General features: G+C 48.8%; 1 protein-coding gene across 7 annotated transcripts in view; it reads right to left on the reverse strand.

Moving 5' to 3' along the window:
* LOC149343469 (activating molecule in BECN1-regulated autophagy protein 1-like) overlaps positions 1 to 19,633 on the reverse strand; it is a 58,326-nt gene that overhangs the window by 23,586 nt on the left and 15,107 nt on the right. For 5 of the 7 annotated variants that reach the window (XM_089545936.1, XM_089545935.1, XM_089545934.1 and 2 more), the window contains exons 6-10: positions 18,798 to 19,025; positions 16,239 to 16,391; positions 15,349 to 15,758; positions 5,997 to 6,183; positions 3,407 to 3,500 (exon numbers count right to left, since the gene is read on the reverse strand). In XM_089545936.1, the coding sequence (XP_089402062.1) occupies positions 3,407 to 3,500; positions 5,997 to 6,183; positions 15,349 to 15,758; positions 16,239 to 16,391; positions 18,798 to 19,025 (1,072 nt within the window). The remainder of the gene's footprint in view (positions 1 to 3,406; positions 3,501 to 5,996; positions 6,184 to 15,348; positions 15,759 to 16,238; positions 16,392 to 18,797; positions 19,026 to 19,633) is intronic. The other 2 variants (XM_089545932.1, XM_089545930.1) reach the window with 2 other exon arrangements.

Genomic DNA, 19,633 nt, shown 5'->3' on the forward strand with positions numbered 1-19,633 from the left:
CCCCGCACCGTGGGTGACATTGTCTTAAGCCATCCAGATGGCAGCAAAGAGCATGGCAGTACCTCGAGTAGCAACGATGAAACAAAAATAGCCAACGCTATTCAAGGCAGTCCGTTCGATGGACTTCGTTCAAAGCCAAGATGGCGCCTTTCATGGCATCAGAGAACCGGTTGGCTGTGACAACGATGCCCACGCGCTTCACTATTAAGCTGGAAAACGTAGACTTTCACTTGAAAAACAAGCAGCAAAGTACACCTGGCGTATACATTGGTCCAAAAGTCTAACTTTTGAACTCCAGAGAGTCCAAAATAACTGGTCTTGAAAATGTACACATTATTATGAGGTGTGTGACGGTTCCTCAGAGAAGTTCGAAATATCGTGCAAGTCTCAATTGTTGGAGACCAAGAAAAAAAGATGCCCAGGCTTAGCTTGGTTAAGCCAAGAATGCGTTGCATATTGCGCGGTCTTTTTGCGCGAGGTATTGCTTGGCGGCACTCGATTTTCTCAGCAGCTTTTCCTCCGTGACGTATGGATGGATGGATGGATAGGAGCGCCCCCTTTGAAACGGGGGCGGTGGCAACCACCACCATGCTCAGGCGTCTTTTTTTTTGTTTTCTTTTTTTTTTCAAGTGGTTTGGTGGCTGCCCGGCTGCGCCCAAGGGCTGAACTGTGTGATTGCAATATGCTACGCATAAAAAACATTAGCAATCATATTATCTTCCTTTAAATGGTGCATGAGACTTAGCACGCATGGACAGTGGTGTGCAATTCACTCACGATTAGTAAATAATTTATTATTCAATCACTTCTCTCATGCAGCTTCTGTTTCAATGGCTGAATTATGTGCGTGACATCAAAGTTTAGCGAACAGGCCAAGCGAGCCTAAAGGCTGTGATATAAACGCTGCTTTATCTTTCTAATTCACTAAAATACTTAAGCTAGCATATCTTAAAGAGTCAAGTGATAATGAGTGAAGAAGCAGCGATTCGTGTAAACACTTTAGGAAAATAAGAGTTTCTTTTTTTTTCCCCATTACAACATGTCACTTCTGCCTTGCATTATTATATATGCAGATCCAAGGCATTTTTAGCCCAAATCAGCAATTCCAGTTTCGCTGTTATTCAACACTACCACCACCAGGCTTCCAGCGACATGAGGCGCTCTCTAGCAGTGGCCCTGGTTGGTTGTTTTCACTTTCATGTGAATTCACCACGCTGATGTTGCAACACTGACACTATCGGAAGCCGGATAAATGCACCTCGCACGATGTCAGGGCCACAAACACAGTACTTGGCTGATTTTAAGAGAAAAGTAATCATAGCTGCTGAAAGTATTTGCACCGTGTCAAGCCCCACTACATGGTCTAGATGAAGTAGGGAGAATCTATGGCTGGATCGCGGACACTTGGGCCAGCATTCCCAGAAGGTTATTAAACTGTGTGAGTAAACGTGCCAGACAAAAACTTTCTGGTAAATACCAGATATTTGTGCCAATACACCAAAGATTACACTCGCGTCAGACTATCCGTGTCGGCCGGTGGCCTCAGGAACTTGAAAATGCCAAGTTTAAATAGAGTCAACACTTAGTAACTCAAACTCAAAGGGGATTGATACCGTATAGATTCAGGGGCCAATTTTAGGGGTGCAGCCCATACACGCGATGTAGGAAAAAAAATGTTTTTTAAAGTAAGAACACACCAATCAGGGAATGAGCGGCATTTATTATACGTCCAATCGTCACTCGCGGAGTATTTCGACTCTTGAGCTGGTGCTGTGCTCTGGTGCACGCTCATCCCAAACAGCCGCGCAGCACGTCCGCTGTCAACGCGTAGCCGTTGTTCCGCACTTTCATCACATGGCAGGGCAGCTCTTCTTCCAGTTCTGGAAACTCGCACGGCTTGCCTCGGAAAGCGCACTTTTTGCAGTTTGTTTCTCAATGCACCCTTTTGGTTGCACGATCATCGGACGCGCTTCTCGGCCACGACGAATTCCCTGTCCGCCGCACGCTTGCCGTGTTCGAGAGCTAACTCCCAGCCGTGTAGCTGATAAGGTGCTTGTCAATCGTGCTAAAGTTAAATTACTCGGCGGCAGCACGCGAAAGCCACAACCGCCACAACTACGACACACACGCTTACATGCCATAAAGGCTGGAGCTGGCGATACTGATGCTGAAGATTATGATGATGACTGCGGCCTTGGGCGCCATCCATGGGCGGTTTTTGGAAGCTCTTGTGCGTGTGCTTGCCCTCCGCGATCAAGCCCTCGGCGATCGAGCGCACCGTTGTTCGCAGCCGGAGCCGATCGCGGAGGCCACGGCGCGTGCATTTAGAAGGCTATTACCGCCTGGGTCATGGAAAGTTCGGGTGCGGCCCTTACACGGATTTATTTTTTTTTTAATATTTCCTTCGGGAAAGCGGGGTGCGGCCCATACACGAGTGCGGCCCTTACATGCGTTTATACGGTAATTTGTTTTTAAATGCGGAGTTCAATTAAGAGAAGCCTTATTAATACGCCTGACACTGACAAAACCAAAGCATCATTTCAAAAAAACCTGAAGCTCGAATTAAGCCAAGTCCATTAATGAGAGTCCGATACCCAATTTTTTTCACTGCACAACCTAACCCCAGAGATCAAGCAAGCTTACAAAACACCTTCCCTTTTCCTGAAATGGCAGCAGAGCATCAATACAGGCAAAATAAATTTTCATCACAGCATCCCATGAAGGCTGTGCGCCAAAACTATGTTAAAACCAGCTGCAGCAGAGTGAAGAAGGGTCCGTGAAGAAAAAAAAATTATAAAAAAAAATTGTAGGGCAGATTACACTCTCGTGTAAGACTGATGACACAGCGATGCTGCTTGAGTTTGGTTTGACTAAGTTAACCGTGATCATCGTCACCATTTCTATCTGTTGTCGTCTATAGCACCCCGCCCCCCAAGATCAACGAACACTCAGTCATCAGCAGTACGTACAAATTTCAGTACCACCCACAGGACGCCTGACGCCCCCTGTCGGAGCGGACGACAACTAATACAATAGTTGCCGTTCCCTTCGACAGGGGGCGCCAGGCGTCTGTGGGTGACTTCATTACTGCGAACAAAGCCACCGCTGCTCACGACCAACGGAACAACCTACCTCTGGCTTAAACAGCATCGCTGTTGAAAACTGCTAGCCAACATTCATCCCATGCATCTCTATCTCCCTATCCGCCGCACTTGCATAGTGCCCCACTATTTTGTCGCAGAGGGTCACCACCAACCAACCGTGCTGTTCTCTGCCTCTGGCTGCAGGCACATCGGTGCTAATCACAGGGCAGCCACAGTGCCCGGCATAACAGCAGCCCCACTCAAACAACGCAGCAAGGCAGCCAGTAAATGGGACACCGCACGAGAGCCAGGCACCAACGTACCTTCGAAGATCTCTTCCCGGAGGCTGGTCAGGCGAGCTCGGTAGCCACTCACGTTCGAGAGGCGCTCCAGGATCTCAGTGATGCGGACCCGCACCTGCCCAGACGCAGACAGATACAAATATTCACCATCGACACAAGTAATCACACACACGGTGGCTAGTTTAGACATGCAAACGCCTGATATGAAAGCGATTAGAGCGTCACCGATTAGGAGGCCCTCAATTACAGTGCCCTAGACTAGGGTGCCCTTGATTAGAGGTGCCCTGGATTAGAGTGCCCTCGATTCGAGTGCCCTCCATTCGGGTGCCTTTGATTCAGGTACCCTCAGTTCAGGTGCCCTCGATTCGAGTGCCTTCCATTCAGGCGCCTTTGATTCAGGTACCCTCAGTTCAGGTGCCCTCGATTCGAGTGCCTTCCATTCAAGCGCCTTTGAGTCAGGTACCCTCAGTTCAGGTGCCCTCGATTCGAGTGCCCTCCATTCGGGCACCTTTGATTCAGGTACCCTCAGTTCAGGTGCCCTCGATTCGAGTGCCCTCCATTCGGGCGCCTTTGATTCAGGTACCCTCAGTTCAGGTGCCCTCGATTCGAGTGCCTTCTATTCGGGCGCCTTTGATTCAGGTGCCCTCGATTCAGGTGCCCTTGATTCAGGTGCTCTCAATTCAGGTGCCCTTATTCAGGTGCTCTCAACTGAGGTGCTCACAGTTCGGGAACCTGAGAATAACTGCACCAAATTTTTTTCTTAACCAAAACGACTGCTTGACTCTTTGCAGTTAAATTAATGCTTGTTCAGCAGCAAAAGATGCATTTATTGCAGAGAAAATGATATTGAAAAAGGTTCTTTTTTTTTTTCCCGTCACAAAGTAGTTCATGACCACAGTTTGGAAGTCTATAGCCGTGTGACCTAGCCTCCATGAAGTCGCAGGTCGCTTGTGAAAACCGCAGATGGTGGCAACAGCTACATTTCATATTTTGGCACTGTCCTGCTTATACAAGGTCATTTTCAGTGAAAGGAGCATCTATGTCTTTGAAACATGCAACTGACGCAAGCTAGTTTCAATTTGACCTCAATGACCCTGATACTTTATATATCAGTCGCCCCCTCTCCCACGCAGTTTTATAACACCCGCGCTTCAAATAAAAAAAAATACATTAAAGAAAAGAAACAGATATGTGCTCACCATATTAAAATGTGTATAGTACACGTGTGAGGGCCACACCCCTGACATGACAAGCTACAGAATGATTATGAGTCATGACTATGAATATCAGTCATGAATTTCATATGTCAGAGTATGTTACATTTCATCATTCATGACTACACATGTTCACTTACATGCGTTGCGACATCGTACACCGGTGTACTGCATCATCTGAATTTCAAGCCATGGACGGCAACGGACGCCGCGACTTTTGTGGACACACAATGCATTAAAAGAGAAAATGCATGCCAGAGCAACCTGGACTAAAGCTGAAGCAGAAAAACCAACACAGCAAAACTAGCCTAGCCCCAATCAAAGCAAACCTGCCTACGTAAAATACTACCGCAAGAAAACGGGACGCCGAGAGGCAAGCCACACGAGTGACCATGCTGTCTTCCTCTCTTTGTCCTGTTTTCTTGTGCTAATATTTTACACGATGAATCAACTAGCCCAACTTTGTGTACTGCTAAGCTCCTTAAAGGGACAGTGAGGAGAGCACTATTAATATTTTTTTTATAGCAAAATCCGATAGTTCGGCATGTCATGGCTTTGTTGGCACTTGGCCGGCAGCGAAAGATGCATTTATTTCTAATAAATTTGGATTCGAAGTTGAAAGTTTTTCCCGCCGCTCTGATTCAAACTTGGGATTCTCCTATGACGACACAGGACTAAGTGACGTGAAACATGACGTGAACATGACGTAACGCAGACTCCGTGATTTCTGGCGGCCAACAGTGCGGCCTAGCAGTAGCCGAAAAGAAAGCTACCGCTACGGCTATTGCGGCCGTCGCTACAGTCGCTTCGTTTACGTTTGCACCGGCGTTTTGCCAGCGTCACGATGGAGTCCCGTTCTCGAAGTCGTCAACGAAGTTCTAGCAAATAGACACCTTTAGCATACCGTGTACCTTGTTACCGCTAGCGGAATACCGGGAGCCCGCCTAGCCGGTGAGCAGGCGCTGATTGGTCCCGATGCTTCAGGCGTGCGCGTAGCTGCCGGGCACATGGCGCCATCTGGCGACGTCAAGGAGATTTGCGCATGCATTGGCTGCGCCTCAGTGATTCGCGACTTCTCGTGTTCTAGTGTTTTTAGAACCATTGGTTCTAGCAACACTGTTTTGTCCTATGACGTCACCACGCTTGTACTTGCGAGTTTGGCCTGTGGCGGCGATACCTGTATTTTGATTCTTGGTCTTTTCTACGTTACAAGAGCTTTGTTGTCAGTATGAGTGGCGTTTTTGTAATCAGGAGCTGGTGTTCTGTCGATACAAGCCAACTTCAATTTCTCCTCAGTGTCCCTTTAACCTAGCCCAACGTGATGCATCCTTGTGAAGCGGAATTCGTGGTATGGACAGACTCAGCCAGTAAATCTGAGCCCATGAGCCCTCCCTCACCTGGTGGATCTGCTCACGAGCGACAGCCGTGGTGAGAGCGGCACTGCTCAGACTCTGCAGCGACATCTGCAGCCTCGCGAGGAGCGACACGAGCGACACCGACACATCCGGATGACCCAGCGCCGGGGGAGGACCCCGACTGGCGGAAGAGGACGCCGCTGATGACGAGGAAGGGCCTGCAGAGGAGCTGCAAAAACAATGGCGACAAGACTTCAACACCATTTCTGAAAAAAACAAAAAATAGCATTTAAAGGGGGAAGAGGGTCTTAGAAATAAATTTTTATTAATGAAGTCACAGCTATAAAATCTTCAGGGAACATGCATTTTTGCGTGCCGATTCCAAATATGTAATTTAATTTTATGTACAAGTCCTTGTGCACTTATGCAATATGTTAGGAGGTAACTTTTGCCGAGAGTTTGAAAGAAATTATACTTCAGGGAACTTGTTAGAATGCACGCCATTGGTTTCTCTTGACATCAAGCTACGCAATAAGGGTAAAATTATCATCCTGCCTGTTATAGACAAGTGTCAAGCCGTGATGTCACGGAGATGCAGCGGCGCTGGAGTCAGCAGTGACTTTCGTTGTGTAGGCAAAAGCTGGTACCGTGTGCCTTGGGTATTCCACGCCTGAGCGTTTCTGAACGCATTTTGCAATATTCCGGCGATGTGTGGTGCGGGTGGTTGAACCACAATGCTGAAGAAAGGCAGCGGCACAAGTTTCCACAAGTTCATCGCATTTAGATATGGGCCAAAGCAACGAGCAGCGGCCGTGGAGTAGGAAAAGTTCGGCGACGGATCGGCTGTGCCGCTAGTATTGCATTTCTGCATCGAAATATGATAGTTTGAGTCTTTTAACTTGCATGTTTGCTCTTCAGTCGCACGACGAACAGTGAAAGAATCAACGTCTGCAGCTTGTTCGCGTTCTGTCGGACTCTCAATACGAGAAGTCTGGACGTGACATTCCCTGTAGGTGTGGCCGTAAATTGAACGCAGGAGACCGTTTTCAGATGGTTGTCACCCAGACTACGTCCCGGGCATCTCTTCGCGCTAAAAAAAAAAAAAAAGAACAGCTGCTGCCAGTCGCCTTCAGCATTCATCGGGCCACTAAGCACGACATTTGGAACAGCACTGTAGTCCGGTACTAGTAGGAATATACGATGCATAGTTTTTTCTCTATTTTCACTTCCACAAGCTTCAACATGTACGTTTTTTCACCACCTATCCTAGAAAACGATTAAACGTCGCTAAGGTGTCGGCAAAATCATGCAGTGTTATTTCCCATATTACCTGAATTTTACAATTGCTGGTCAATCAGAACCTGGCGAAAACAGCAAATACCGGACCAAAAACCAGTTATCAAGCAGAATAAGGCCTGCAAGCAGAATGACTTAAAATATTTAGCTCTGCTGAGCAAACCTAACTTCGTTGTAGCTCGAGGTAAACTTCTATCCATTCGCCTGCACACTTCTCTAAAAGCCAAGCGAATAAAAAGCATTTTTTTCCAGACATTACCAATGAAGATCGCATTTGCATGACTCATACAAAGTAACTGCATGGCTTCAGTGTCCAGTAGTGTTCGGCGTTCTCCACACTGAAGTGGCTGGACGAGAGCAGGCACATCACAAAAGTTAGTCATGGGAAAGCTGCCTCGTGTCGTGCATCCCGTTGTCCTTCTTCTTGCACTTAGCGATCGGGTATGCTGTATCGCCCCAAATGTTGAGACTGCAGACCTGTATACCGCATGCTTTCTCGGTTTCAATAAATAAGTCAACCTAGTTGACCGCCGTAGCTGCGCTGTTGCTGCCAAATATAGGAGCGCAGAAGGAAGCCTATGCAGCGCTTCGCCAGATAATTCCATCTGGCGAACAGGTTGAAGAAGTGCTGAACTGCTCTCCGGTCACCAACGGAAATGTTTCCAACCATGAGCGACGCGCAAGCTTTGAAATATGCGCGCACGCGAGTTGGTTCCGAAGGCAGCATCGGTTGCCGCGGGGCGGGCATGCTACGTTTTTGCCTACACCCCGCGTCGCTGCCGACCGCAGCGCCACCTTTGTTTACAAACATGACTCTTGTCTATAGAAGGCGAGTTATAGGATTTTGAAAATTATCCGTTTCTTCCTGTTTGTGAAGTGTCAAATTCAAAACCCTGTAGGTCAGCTTCTATGATAGGCAGGATAACAATTTTGTCCTTTTTGCATAGTTTGATGTCAAGACAAGCCAATGGCATGTGTCCTAGCAAGTTTCCTGCTGTAAAATTTATTGAAAGCTCTCGGCAAAAAGTTAGATAGCATATTATATAAGTGTACAAGGACTTGTTTTACATAAAATTAAATTACATATTTGGAATCAGCACACAAAAATTCACGTTCCTTGAAGATTCCTTCCTTCCTTCATTCATTAATAAAAATTTTTTTCTAAGACCAGCTTCCCCCCTTAAAAGAATAAGGCAAAGCTGTCAAACCGATTATGCTTAAAGGGTCAGTCTACTGAATTTTATTGACCATATTTTCTTTGCGGCAATCGATAGCTCTTTACTCAAATTACCGTTTAGCCAGCTGTGGTGCCAAGGAGTGCGGTAGAACATTTTAAAATAGAATTTATTAATGTGGGAACACATCTGTATGAGATGGTAGTCTCATCTGGCAACCATCTGGATTTCCCCCGCGCGGTGACAAACATGGCGGCGCCCGTCGAAGCCGGACTCTCTCGCTTCGGACTGAATTCTCGTTGTTGCTGCCTTTTTCAGTGCGTTCACTGGCCATAAATGGGGCGCCTGTCTTTCGCTTCGTCTCATCTCGCCTATAAGAAAACATAAGAGATAAATTTGCTTTATTTTAATAATTAGAGTGACGATTCTGCCGCTCCTAGGCTTAAGTGGAGAGTCGGTTTGTTTACAGCAATGGTTCCCGTCCTGACAACCAGATGGCGCCACTATAGGCTGAGTTTATTTTTGCGTCTCTGCTAGCATACGCTGAACTAAAAGTGGGAATGTGCCTGCGTTTTGCGTACGTGTAACTATAAATATTCATGTGATTTACAGAAAAAGCGAGCGGCGGTACGCCTTCTACAGTTTACTAGAACAAAACGTGCGTTTCTCTGACATTGGGGCATACAAATGGTACGTAGTATATTCACTTATGCTTCTACAAAAAAAAGACTACCACTTTCTTGAACAAAATGAACGTTGGGGGTCGCCACCATGCTTTTTTACGCGACTTTTAACGCCGAAATAAAATATAAACTCCTGCCTAAACTGGGCGCAGATCCCTCGTTATTGATGTTATAGGGTGCCAACTACCAGAATATGCCATTATTTATACACTCATACCCTTTAAGGCATGGAACCTCTCTCTCTGTGACACCTCCGTATAACAAATAGTAGTGTCGCCCTAGCTTTCTAACGCTTTGGTTCTTTTCGGGCAAACTTTCTTCTTCCATTCCAAACTAGCTTACTGAGTGAACGCTGAAGCATCAAGTGACAACACACTGACTTGTGAGCCTCAACAAAACTGGTTCCCTGAAAGCTGTGCGATCAGCATGTCCATCATTTTCTGGACAAGGTGCTAAGAGGAAGCTGCATCCCAGCTATGCTGACGCCAACTTGGCACAGGTGACTAAACTTGAAATACCTAAATGCAAAGTTTGAAATGCTTCTAACCATGTTTCACTGCCGCGTTTGAAGAGGACTGTCGGCAATTTTTGGTTACCGAAAACACTAGGCTAGATCACAATCTGAACTCAAGAAGAAAAAAGAAATTGCCACCTGTTACCAGGCCTGGGTAATACAAAGTCCTCTGCAAAAGCAGTTTAAGGGATATTCATTGCACCTCGGCTATCGCAGCATGGAAGCAAATTTTTCTTGGTCTCTGATTTGTTGCGGCGTTTTACGCGCCACTGAGCCCAAAGGATGCTACAAATGAGAGAAGCAGCAGTCTGCGTGAGCGCTATTTCCCTCTGCTACGCACACAGGGTACCATGAATTCACACTTGGCACTCGGATAGCCCGGCAGCATAGCGTAGCAGTCTTCCTCCTCTCCTGCCAGTTATCTCAAAACATCAACTTTTTGAAATACTGACCATTTTTCTCAGATATTTCTGCCCAGAAATTAGCAAATACAAGGGAGGGTTTACCGTAAAAACCCGCGTACAATACGAACTCGAATATAATACGAGGCTAAGTTTTAGAGACGCGAAATGGGGAAAAAAAGTTTCACCCGCGTATAATAAGAGTAACACAAGCTCATAGAAGACATTTATTCAAATCGCATCCCGCACTTCACTTCAATTACTTTCTTCTTCAGTAGCGCTTTCTTCAGACATTTCTTTGTCCGACAAATCATCCCAAATGTACTCATCTTCCATGCCATCGAGGGCATTCGAGATGCCGCACTTCTTAAGCCCGCTTCAGCCGCCCGGTTGGCGTCACTGCAGGCTCACCTAAGCGCATCCACTCTGCGTAGGACCGCTTGACTGCGTCCTTGAACGGTTGTTTACACAACCATCAAGCGGCCGCGAAAGCTTCGTCGCGTTCCGCTGCACGCGAAAAGGGCTTCTTTCTGTTGTGGCCATCCATGAATGCTTCCTTCGACGACACCAAACTGCCTCCCAGCCGCACCGTAGCCGATGTTCTCCTCAGCTAAAATCGCTAGAAAGTAGCCGAGTACTGTTTTCGAGACCGTGACATCGTGCTCCCTAAAACAATATCCACTTCACGAAGCGTGCCTTACATGCGAGCACGTGCGTTGTCAACAGGCGCACGGCACACCGCGACAACCCGGCGCACCCAACGGATCAACAAAGAAACGACGTCGTGACGTCGTTTGTCGAGAGTAACCAAGCCAAGCCGTAGCCACGCGCCAATAGCAAAGCCAAGCCGTAGCCACGCCGCAAAAACGAAACCAAAACTTCGAGCAACTTCGAAAATTTTTGTTCGGATCCGCAAATAGTACGAGGCGGAAATTTAGGACGCTGGGAAAAAAACCTCGTACTATACGCGGGTTTTTACGGTACTAAAATATACCGTATTTACTCGAATCTAGGCCGGCCACGATTCTAAGCCGAGACCCGAAAGTTGAAGGCCACAGAAAAAAAAAAAACTTACCTCGATTGTAGGCCGGCCGAAAAAACAACTGCGAACAAGAGGTACAGCACGCAAACGACATTTATTGCCAGGAACCCGCTCAGGCTGATCCCGGGCTGGCGTTTGGGCGAGGAGACATATGCAACGCCAGCCCGGGATCAGCCGCCGAAGTCCAGCCCGGCTTGAAGATTTGACGACTGCTCTGCAGCGAGTATAACTTTCCGCTTGAAGGCACCGCCTGTTTGCTGCCATGGTGTTGGTGATAAAAACCACGCACGAAAACTTCACTGCTGCGAATGTGCTCACGCCACCGCACGAGAACAGAACAAGGCCAAAATGGCAGCCAGTGCTCATGTGTGCTTTTATAGTGCCTAGAATACTGGCTAGTGTCTCGAGCGGAGGGGTCTCCGCATGGGAGGAGGTGGCAGCGCCAGCGCTGCCTTCCATTTTTCGCCGCCAGAGGGCGCTTCCTGTCGTAAAGGTGCTGGATTGCTGCAGTTGCCCAGCCAAGCCTTGTGTTGTGAACTGTGTTTAGCTTGCGTCTGCGCGTTTCTTTGGTTTTGTTTGCGCTGTGATTTGAGCAAATGAACTGAAAGTCGCAGCGACTAATCGTGCTTAAGTTGCTTCAGTTCAGTTGCCTTGCCAAAACTTGGTTGCCCCGAACACGAGGCAGCAACCAGGCTGTGGATTGTTGTTTATGTTTTGCTAAGAATTACGTTTTATGTTAAAGGGCTAAACAAAGACAGAGAGGCACAAAGGCAACGAAAAAAATTGTTGAAGTTAAGACACTGCAACTAGTTTGCTTTCTGTATATGCAAAGTGCCTTGCTTAGATGGTATGGCTGTGTACTGTTTCTAGGCGCTTCTCTTTATAACTGTTGATGAACGGTCTCTCCGGCGACCAACTTCAGATATTTTGTTCAGTTAATAAATAATTCAGTGCCTTGCTTACTTTGTACAAACTTTTAGCAGTGAGCAGTTATTTTTACCTGTTTATTATGGCTGTAGCTTTACAGTTTGCAGTATATTGTAGCCCTTTGTAGAAGAATCACTGATAGGATCACTTTTTTGTTTTCGTTCTTGCCTTTTCTTCCCTTAAAAGATGGAACAAAAATTCGCAGACACCTGCATAAAAACTACTTCTATATACAGCGAGTTCTAGCTTCCAAATGAAATGCAACGAGTCCTCTTCAGGCTGCTTGTGTTCATTACATACGATCATCGCAAACAGATGCAATGTTGGGAAAGAGCCCCTGCGATTTTTTTTTTCACATACACGACGCTATCAAATATTGTCTGACTGATATATCAAAATTCCAGTAAGCGCGGTTGAACTGCGAAAAACATCGGCATAACATGTCCAGAAGTATAGCACTGGACTGTAGAACTGAAATCCCTTGGGTCATAACCTTTGCAAAAGCTATGGATGCTATTTCATAATACCAGTGTCACACGGGCGCTTCCGATCGCTATCGATCCGTTTGGGGTGAAAATTTGTTTATCGCGATTTAAGAATGGTCGCGGCTGCGAGGTCCAGCCACCTGGATACTGCTGGTTGAGCATATGACAGCATGACAGTGCGCGCAACAGCCTACGGTCGCGGTTGAGATGCGCGGATCGCAGTCGACCGAATTCGGACCGAGTAAAATCGTGATCGAAATGTTCCCATGTATCAGCAACGAATCAGGATCGGAGAGTTTTCGGGCATACTGTGGCCGCAGCTGTCAGCCTTCGGTGTTTGTTTCAAGTTGGTAAGCTGGGCCTCTGGCTGGATATTCGGCCTTTAATTTACCTTTCTTTTTCACTTCAGGGGTTCTGTACAGTGACGCTGTACAGTGTACAGCGTGTTCAGTGTACGGTGGAAAGAATAAAAATTTTACGGATTGGATCTGGTAGTAAATCGGTACAACCATAGTACTTGTACAACGCATCGTCGGTCTCGCGGCGCTATCTCGGTTGATGATTTTCTACGGACAGTGTTAGGCCGTTGAGTTTATCTTCCGTCGAGAAAAGTTTTGAACAAAAGTGCTCTCAAAGCACGGAGAAAAATGGTCTGCGTAGCGAAAAGCGCAGCTCATGGTTAGTTTCCAACGCCGGGCCAAGGCCGCGAACGCTGCGCGGTGGCACCTTAGCGACTGGCAGCGCCACCCTGCGGTGGCTTCGGGAAGGCATCACCACGGCGGCCACGCGAGCGCGCGCCCTCGGCACACTAGCCAGTATATTCTAGGCACTATAGTGCTTTGATCAGTATCGGCTACGGATAGCAATGGCTACGGATAGCAACGGCTACAGTGCTGTCTTTCGTTGGCGTTTTGTGGGGGCGCCACCTGCGTGCTACATTTATTCGTATTTTACGAATACGAAACCTCGAAACGAAATCCTCGAATTTAAGCCGACATAAGAGTTCTACATCTCGTTTTTTTGAAAAAACTATCGGCCTAGATTCGAATAAATACGGTAACTACACAAATTACCGCAGCGAATTTTGTTTTACAGGATGTTTATTGCCCATTTCAACCTGAAAACTGGAAGGATGCAGTAAAGCAATGAACAAAAAAAAAAGACAAATGTCTATTAATTAACAATCCCAGTTCAGTACAGACGCTCCGGAGAGCCGATTACAACGGCACCATTGAGACTGCTCTATCCCTAGTAGATCCTGAGAAAAAAAGGTCTCAGACATCAGCTCAAACACATGAGAGGTTTAACTGCCAGAGTTCCTGCTTTGAAAGGGTCCATACAAAACAGCTCTCTCACAACCGCGGTGGCTCAGTGGCTATGGCGCTCGGCTGCTAACCCAAAAGACGCGGGTTCGATCCCGGCCGCGGCGGCTGAATTTCAATGGAGGCGAAATTCCAGAGGCCCGTGTACTGTGCGATGTCTGTGCACGTTAAAGAACCCCAGGTGGTCGAAATTCCCGGAGGCCTTCACTACGGCGTCTCTCATAGCCCGAGTTGCTTTGGGACGTTAAACTCCCATGAACCAAACCAAATACAACACCTCTCTCGCCGCCGCGGTGGCTCAGTGGTTACGACGCTTGGCTGCTGACCCAAAAGACGCGGGTTCGATCCCGGCCGCGGCGGCTGAATTTCAATGGAGGCGAAATTCCAGAGGCCCGTGTGCTGTGCAATGTCTGTGCACGTTAAAGAACCCCAGGTGGTCGAAATTTGCGGAGGCCTTCACTACGGCGTCTCTCATAGCCCGAGTCACTTTGGGACGTTAAACTCCCATGAACCAAACCAAATACAACACCTCTCTCGCCGCCACGGTGGCTCAGTGGTTACGACGCTTGGCTGCTGACCCAAAAGACGCGGGTTCGATCCCGGCCGCGGCGGCTGAATTTCAATGGAGGCGAAATTCCAGAGGCTCGTGTGCTGTGCAATGTCTGTGCACGTTAAAGAACCCCAGGTGGTCGAAATTCCCGGAGGCCTTCACTACGGCGTCTCTCATAGCCCGAGTCGCTTTGGGACGTTAAACTCCCATGAACCAAACCAAATACAACACCTCTCTCGCCGCCGCGGTGGCTCAGTGGTTACGGCGCTTGGCTGCTGACCCAAAAGACACGGGTTCGATCCCGGCCGCGGCGGCTGAATTTCAATGGAGGCGAAATTCCAGAGGCCCGTGTGCTGTGCAATGTCTGTGCATGTTAAAGAACCCCAGGTGGTCGAAATTTGCGGAGGCCTTCACTACGGCGTCTCTCATAGCCCGAGTCGCTTTGGGACGTTAAACTCCCATGAACCAAACCAAATACAACACCTCTCTCGCCGCCGCGGTGGCTCAGTGGTTATGGCACTTGGCTGCTGACCCAAAAGACACGGGTTCGATCCAGGTCGCGGCGGCTGAATTTCAATGGAGGCGAAATTCCAGAGGCCCGTGTGCTGTGCAATGTCTGTGCACGTTAAAGAACCCCAGGTGGTCGAAATTCCCAGAGGCCTTCACTACGGCGTCTCTCATAGCCCGAGTCGCTTTGGGACGTTAAACTCCCATGAACCAAACCAAATACACCACCTCTCTCGCCGCCGCGGTGGCTCAGTGGTTACGACGCTTGGCTGCTGACCCAAAAGACACGGGTTCGATCCCGGCCGCGGCGGCTGAATTTCAATGGAGGCAAAATTCCAGAGGCCCGTGTGCTGTGCAATGTCTGTGCACGTTAAAGAACCCCAGGTGGTCAAAATTTGCGGAGCCCTTCACTATGGCATCCCTCATAGCCTGAGTCGCTTTGGGACGTTAAACCCCATGAACCAAACCAAATACAACACCCCTCTTGCTCACCTCGATGGTGCATGTGATGAGGCAGCAGCTGTACGGCGACCACCACTCGTGCCTGCTGTAGCCACAGACCTTGATGGCACTGGCCTCGACCTGCCGTCCCTCCCAAACAGGTGCGGTGGCACCCAGGAACGCAGCCGCGGTGGGCGGCCAGACCTCCTGCCCACCATCGTGGACGCCAACGAGGAGGACGACGGAGGAGGGTGCGAGCGCAGCTGGTGCTGCTGCATGCGGCGCTCCAACCTGGAGCAGATGGAGCGCAGCCGGTAGAAGGTGGCCCAGAAGTAGCGGCTGTTGGGACCCGTGGCTGCGGCCGAAGCCGATCCGCTCGTTCCGGGCGACAGGCCGGCTTCTTCGTCGGCCGACGAACCGTCCTCGGCACCCCCTTGTGGACCACCACCCTGCGTCGCCAACTGTCACTGCCATGGTCAACCCCCAAGATAGCTTTTAAACACACCTGGCTCCACGGAGCGCTTTTACAACTGTTTCTACCTTAGTGAAGGCACAGTGCACGAAAGACAGGACTAAGGCAGAGACAAACACAGCGCTGTGTTTGTCTCTGCCTTAGTCCTGTCTTTCGTGCGCTGTGCCTTCAGTTTGAACAATGTACTGACTAGCCCAGACAAATACCTTACTGTTCTACCTTAGTTTTCAACTAGTGACTCAGTGATACAACTAAACACTTCAAATGTTATTAATAAAACTTGCAATTAGTAGCAAGTAGGCTAGTACTATTTAGCAACCAAAGCGAGACTCAGTCCTACTCACACCTCCAGCAAAAGCGTCTTCAGAGCAAATTAAGAGCATAATACGGAAAGAAAAAAAAATATGAAAAAAAATGAATTATGAATTCGGCCATTACAAACTTGCACAGTGGGGATGCCAGAACTCACCACATGCTGCACCTGCTGCTGATAGAGCTGGTTCAGCCGCTGCAGGTTGGTCGAGTAGCTGGTGACGTCCCGAGCGTAGCTCCGGGCCTGCTGCAGCGCCTCTTCTGGCTCCGGGTCCAGGGTAGGTGCCACCATCTGGTGGTAGGTCGACAGCTGAGTCCACAGGCCCAGAGAACACACCATCACGCCCACGCCCCACAGTGGGAAACACGTGCAATGCTAGCACTGCCAGATAGCGTTGCTGCTGGTGACACAGCCCGCAAAAACGGCAAGACTGTGACTGCTACATCAAGATTGCTCCTTCTCAGTAACCACATTACCGCCCAGATTTAAAGCCAGCATGAATGCCGTAGTTACCTGATCAATGGACACACTTTCACTGAGGAAACAGTACCGGTGTCATTCTGCCAAAACGCAGGCCCGGTCGCATAAAGATAAGCCTTCACCATTACAGGGAGGGGCTGTTACAGTGAGAGATGTACTAAGATGGAGTGAGAGGAGAAAGCTAAGGGGAAGCGAGCATGCGGTTAATTCATGCGAGTAAAGTATGACATGACAAGACCAAAAGGTGTAACGAGCGAGAAAGAGAACGCGATAAGGGGGCACTGCGCCGCACACCAACAACAGCCTCGCCCCCCAACCACAGTCAGGAGATGAAGAACCACGTTTCTCCCCAGGCACTGGTAGTGAGTGCACGTTTACGCTGCCTGCTCCCACACTGACCGCCATGGACCCAGCGGCAGCCCAGTGTGCGTGGCGTGCTGAGCAAGGATGACTGAGGGGTCACTGACAGCAAGAGCTGCAGCGAAGCCAACTACGGCACAACAAAGGTTCCACTGAGGATGGGTGTGCAAGCAGGACCATTCAGACTTGGACAACAAAACTAACATGAATAACACAGTCTTTCAGAGTGTCCAGGAAGCCCAAAGCACTTACGAGGCCGAACATCGACTTACACAGGAAATGCAGTGAGATGCGGATCCTAACTACCACAAACCAGCCACTAAAGTAATGAGAAAAAAAATCAGTAAGAGAACATCAACTGCCACAAAGCCGAGGCTGAAACAAAAATTCAGGGGGAACTTTGGCTCTCTAAAGTGCTGCAAGGCAAAAAGCCTTTCCTGGCGCACTGCTTGACATTGACTGCAAGACTGTTTGTGCTGTACTAGTGCTTTATTTGACTGCATACTTTGACTACACACTTTGACTGCCGACTTTCACTGCTTCTTTAGCACAACTCTCTCTCTGCTTCGATGAGTTCGGTTGTATCCATGGCTGTGTTCGCAGTATAATGAGGCATGTAATGTGGTCACCCACGGACGCCTTACGCCCCCTGTCGGAGTGGACGACAACTATCTTTTATTAGTTGTCGTGCATCCAAAAGGGGGCGTCAGGCATCCGTGGGTGACCTCATTACTTTGAATCCACGCGCTCCGACGTCGTAACCATTTCGACCAACCGAAAAGCGTGACACCTCTGCTGACAACCTTCTGTTGACAACGATGAGGCATTAAAGGCTTTCGCCTTAAAAAGAAGAAGGTGATAAGCAAACGCCGCTCTAGATGAAGCAGAGGCAGCAGTGCGAAAAAGAACAGGGAATGAAACACTGAACAGTGCAAGCCCAAGATCAAAGCCAAGCACCAAAAGCAGGCCAAAGAAGCTAAGTGGCACCGAGCAAGTCATGAAAGCGCTACAAAGGCTTTCATCTGAATGTTGCACACGACCATTTGGATATCAAAGATGCCGTGGTAGTACCTGTACTGACTCGAATGCCTTCAAAATAGCGATAAGCCACACAAAACCATGCAAGCACATAAACGCATTGTGCAATTTCCGCAGCAAATGCAACAAAAGCACCGCCCAAATCTGCCACACCCTTCGCAGACAGGACAAATGCAAACTGTCTGCTACTTTGTGTACCTGTCCAAAGAAAGGAGACTGTCTTTATCTGGTACAGCATCAGAGCAGGGCATTTTCGTGATCATATGACCACTAACCATGACGCAGGTTCCAGTTTAGGTCCAGCAGCAGAGATGGGGACTGTTTGCTTTGTTGGCATAACAGTCCCTCTCCCTCCGTTTCTTCATTTCTTTGGGGGGGAGGGTTCAAGGCCTGAGCAGTCTTTTTCTCGCAAGTTTGCAGCCCATGTTCTGCGGGCTGCCCATGGCTATACTACAAGTGCATCCCCTTTTTTGGGCTGGTGGTTCATATGGCAACAATGATGTCTCCCAGCTGGCCACGTGAATGCACCAAGCGTGAGGGAACATCACCGGGAGGCGGCACCCCGCACACGCCAGTGCGCCGGGTATGCCATGGAATACCAGCTTAGCATGCACCGAGATATTGGCACAGCCTTCGCCCATTTTAAAACCGTCAAAATGCACCAGCCGAAAATAAGATGAACCTGCGGCCTTGGCAACAGGGAGCTACAGCCAGTAAACACCACAATGGGTAGAGAGGTAACGCAGAAATGAAATTCCAGGCAGTGCTGGAGCATTCAAAAAGAGCAGCTAGAGATGCCGGCTCCTCCTCCAGCACATGTTCCAGACGTCCCCTCACCTCCTCGAGTCCTTCGAGATGCTGGTACATGGACATGAGACGCGTCAGGATGCTGCGGCGTTGGCTCGATCCGGTGTCCACGGGGGCAGGCGGCACGCGCAGTGCCCCCACCTGCGGCCCCAGCAGGGGGTCCAGCACACGAGGGGGTCCGGGGCCTCCCATGTCCACATTGGTGATGCCCGTCACGAGGGAGTCTCCCCGGGGGGCACAGAACTGAACAAACCGCACCTGCACACACAGCACACACCACAAATGACGATGACGGCGATGATGGTTTGATTTTAATAGCACAAGGGCAACTTGGCCAAAGAGTGCCATGCCCAGTGTGTTTAGTCTGCACGAGGTAGGGTCAAGGACCTACTGTCCCGCCACTCCAAACACACTGCAGGCAAGACAAAGCATTTCTTCAGTCTTCAACGAGTGTGACAATGCCTAAAACAGAAACACAGATAGAGCAGAAAAAGCTTGCCAGTGGAGGCAACAACTACGTAGTACCACAGTATACTGGCAACTTGCTGCATTCTCTGTTTTCCAAACCATCTATTCTCAAGCAAAAAGGGCTGACTGGAATCGGTGTGTGCTTCAGCAGGCACCTTTGAGCAGGAAGCCCACTTGTGACATGCTCTTCCCTAACAATGTTGCACGTGATCCTGTAAGATGCAGCCTTGCAGCTCCCAAACACCCATAGTATTTTATTTTCCAATCAACCACATCACGTTTCCGATCACCCATGAGCTCGCTAGGAGGGAAGGGGTACATGCTAGAGGCATGGGAATTGGGAAGACAAAAGTGCAGCGATGGCTGTTTCTAGCAAGCATACTTGCCTTCAATTTCTA

Source organism: Amblyomma mixtum, chromosome 5, assembly GCF_055824585.1.
Source record: "Amblyomma mixtum isolate Tamu chromosome 5, ASM5582458v1, whole genome shotgun sequence".
Taxonomy (NCBI): domain Eukaryota; kingdom Metazoa; phylum Arthropoda; class Arachnida; order Ixodida; family Ixodidae; genus Amblyomma; species Amblyomma mixtum.